Source organism: Poecilia reticulata, unplaced genomic scaffold, assembly GCF_000633615.1.
Source record: "Poecilia reticulata strain Guanapo unplaced genomic scaffold, Guppy_female_1.0+MT scaffold_224, whole genome shotgun sequence".
NCBI lineage: Eukaryota > Metazoa > Chordata > Actinopteri > Cyprinodontiformes > Poeciliidae > Poecilia > Poecilia reticulata.
In genome coordinates this window covers 221,687-225,517 of record NW_007615025.1, presented here as the reverse complement: position 1 = coordinate 225,517, position 3,831 = coordinate 221,687, and the positions used below count along the sequence as shown (strand labels likewise).

At 44.1% G+C, this 3,831-nt stretch overlaps 1 protein-coding gene across 1 annotated transcript in view; it reads right to left on the bottom strand.

Moving 5' to 3' along the window:
- cysltr3 (cysteinyl leukotriene receptor 3) overlaps positions 1-3,831 on the bottom strand; it is an 11,774-nt gene that overhangs the window by 4,058 nt on the left and 3,885 nt on the right. The window contains exon 2 of the mRNA XM_008402402.2: positions 2,314-2,491. Coding sequence (XP_008400624.1) covers positions 2,314-2,491 — 178 coding nt within the window. The remainder of the gene's footprint in view (positions 1-2,313; positions 2,492-3,831) is intronic.

Below are 3,831 nucleotides of genomic sequence, written 5' to 3'. Positions count from 1 at the left end.
TGATCTGGATCCTCCTGATCTGGATCCTCCTGATCTGGATCCTCCTGATCTGGATCCTCCTCTGGATCTCTGCTGGTTCAGGTCAAACTGCCCCTCTGGCTCCTCAAAGCTTCCCTTGTTGACTCGCCTGCATGTTCCTGAGCGTATCTCCGCTCTGATTGGCTGCTGGGACACATTAACGGCTTCGTTTCCTGGTTGTCATGCAGCGTGGTAAACAAATGACCGAGAAGCAAATGAGGCCTCAGACTGGAGCAGAAACTCCTGCTGCTGGAGGGAAACGTCGGTTTCACAGCCGCTGCTGCAGGTTGAGGCTGGAGATTCACGGATGAAGCAGAAACATTTCGGATGAAACGAACAAACACGTTTCTCTTTATGATCTGAGGATTCCTCCCTCATGCCGGAGGTTCCCATCATCCTCCTCATCACTGCGTCCCATAAACACAGTGAAGGTGATTTTACTGTGTAATGAGGACGCAGTRAAAGTTTTTACGCCTTTTCAGATCAGTCTACGTATTTGCTGGCTCTTCTTGGTCTGGTTCAGGGTCAGGTTCTCCCAGCGGGTCCGTTTGAGACAACAGCAGAACAACCATGAGAGTTCCTGAAGGATAGATACACAGATGCTCCATCCAGGAGGTGGCGCCGTTTGGCCAGAACCACCCGGTCCGAACCCAGCTGGTTTCAAACAGGCCTCTACTCCTGACATGTTGGTGTTTCAGAGGAACCAACAGGTTAGACGGTTTAACCAGAACCGACCCGACCCGCCAACACCCTGACGCTCCTCCTGATGCAGCACCAGTAGGTGTTGACGGGTCGGGCCGACACCCTGCAGCTCCTCTGTAATTAGACAGCAGTTCTTCAGAACCAGGCGTGGCAGCTGAAAGGGAAATTTCTCAGGAATCTCTAATTAGCGTAGAACCAGGTCATCTAGTTTCTTCATCTACAAATTTCAGTCCATTCAGAACCGTCCAGGATGAAAGTCTGACCTGATTGGCTGAAGCTGGAGGAATCTGGGAAACATAAACGACATGATGTGGTGAAATGAACGGCTGAAGAGGGGTTTGTACCTTTTAACAGAACCAATAAGGTTCTTTACGGAGACGCAAGCAGGAAACCAGGAAACCGTAGAGAAGCTCAGCAGTTAGCATCCTTAATCTGGGAATGGAACCAAATCCCAAAGGTTTTCTCTACGTTCAGATTTAAATGATCCAGCAGGAGATTCCCTCCGTTTCAGCTCAGCTGATCCAGGCTGATCCATCACCAACCACAGCAGCAGGAGGTCAGGAGGTCAACGCAGGCATCTGGAGTGTTTTCCATCAGTGGAGAGGTCACGGGGTCACGGCCTGTTTCTGTTCAGGGTCGTTTGGTTTGTTGAGTTGACCTCGACTCTCCTAGAAACACTTTCAGTATCTGGTTGCTTCATGTCTTCATGCCAGAACCATTCACAGCGCTAATAACAGTTTATACAGGGTTATYAGCGCTGTAAAAATAATTTGTTTATGAAGACGGACATTTTTACAGCAGCAGTTTCATGGTTTCCTTTTCATCCTGTGTGGATATTTAAATCCAACATCATTTTCTCAGGTCAGATTCCAAACAGCAACGGTTCACTGACTAAAACTGTGCTAACAGCAGAGCTAACGTTTGTTTTGCTAACTCTGAAAACATTTAGCACTCTTAGCTTTCCTTAAATTAATTTCTCCAGATAATTTTGCTTTGGAAACTTTCACATGAATAAAGTTCAACATCTGTGTTGAAGTTCTGATTATTGAATTCTTCAAGCAGCTAGTCGTTTATATTGATGCTCTTATTTTGAAGTAGGTGAACTCAGTTTGTTTCCACCCTCATGGTGACATTTACTCTGTACCCAGAATGCATCACTGCAGTGAATGGATTAAAACCTGATGACATCCTGTGGTCTCATGAGGCAGAATCAGAAAGTTAGCAAAACTCAACAATAATAAAACTGAAACCAGTCAAAGAATCACTTCCTGGACTGAACAGGTGCTGCAGGTGTGTGACAACAAATGTAACCTTGTTGTTGACAACATACTGTGTTGTTGCTCATGTTGTCGTTGACACATAGAGTAGCAACATTACTGAATTTAACGTCTTAGCATTAGCCAACGCTAAATACCATGTTGTCATTTCACTTTAGCATTAGTTTCCTCTAAGTACCATGTTGGTTTTAGCTTTAGTGGAACTAAAGTTTAGTGCTTTACGGTTAGTGCAGCTAACGTTTTAGCTAGCGGCGCCACCGCTGAGCAGAAGCACGTGGAGGACGGCCATCAGGAGGAAAGTGTTTCCGGGTCTAACCTGCGTTTCTTCGTCTTGAAGAAGACCACCAGCGCTATGATGTTGCAGAGGAACGCCACCGGGAACACCAGGAAGTAGGTGAAGATGTAGGCCTTGTACTTGAATCCGTCGTCGTCATGGGGACAGGACCACGTGCTGTTGATGGTGTTTGAGGCGGTCGTGGTGTCGGCCAACCGTTCTGGAAAACATCCACAAACAGAAAGACTGAAACCAGAGACCCTGGAGGGGAAGGTCAGGAAGATGATCAGGGTTCATCTGAGTATTTCCTGTCTAACGGACACCAGCAGGTCTAGCATGTTAGCTTCAAGCTGTTAGCATGGGGCTAACAGCGGTTAGCATGGAGCTAACAGCTGTTAGCATGGAGCTAATAGCTGTTAGCTAACATGCTAACAGCTGTTAGCTGAAATGAAATGTTTGCATTGCTCTGCATTTTCGTCCTTCTCGTCCCGGTTTGGGTTCATCTCTTCATCCAGCTGATCTCACTGAGCTCCGTTCCTCGGAACGCCGTCGGTTCGACTCCAGCCGGTTTAACGGCATCAGGCTGTTTTCGGTCGGTTCTGGTGTCAGTCGGGATTCAAACTGTTTCTGCTCTGCTCCTCATGATGTCACTTCCTGTCACAAACGCTCATCATATCATGTTTTATAAGACAATAAATGATCCTGCATCGGTTCTCAGTTTGACTCTTAGTTCCTGTTTTATTTTAGTGATCTTCCTCTCATCATCATCATCATCATCATCATCATCATCATCATCATCATCTCCTGTCTTCTGTTGTTTGTATTTCTGGTCCCTCTTGTTTTCTTTTGTCATCACGTTGTTAACTTTCAGTTTCTTCCTCATTCCTCCCTCTAGTCATACTTAGTCATCCTCACCTTCATCAGTGCTTTGAGTTTCAGGTTTTCCTGGATATTCTCCTCCACTGACCTCCTGTTTTTAATCAGCTACCGAGTTAAATTTTCAGAATTTGTTTTCAAACAGGGCTGGGACTTTAATGTGTTCATTTAGATTAATTACATACATTTTAATGTGATTTTTTTTTTTACATTAAAAGATTCATCAACATCTACTAACAACAGTTTTGTTGGGTTTGAGTTGTGCTAAAAGCAGTTAGCCTGTCAGCGAAGCTATTCAAGAATAGCATCTTAATGCTAACATGTAGCAGCTGATGCTAACGTCCAGATTTCTAGTAAAACTTCAGAAACGATCAGAGAAACTCTGGAAAGATGAACTTTGGTCCAATCTGATGGCTACAGAACCTGGAGATTAAAAACTATAAATATCTTCATTATTAAGTTCAAATCTCTGTTTATTCAATAATTTAGCAGCAAAACTAGATTTTGGAATAAAGAAGGTGATCATTTCATTGGTAGTTTAACGACAGACCCTCAAATTAACTCAAATTTAACCACTAGTTTAAATAAATCTGGTGTTTAATCCAGTGTTAATCTGGTGTTTAGTCCAGTGTTAATCTGGTGTTTAATCCAGTGTTAATCTGGTGTTTTATCCAGTGTTAATCT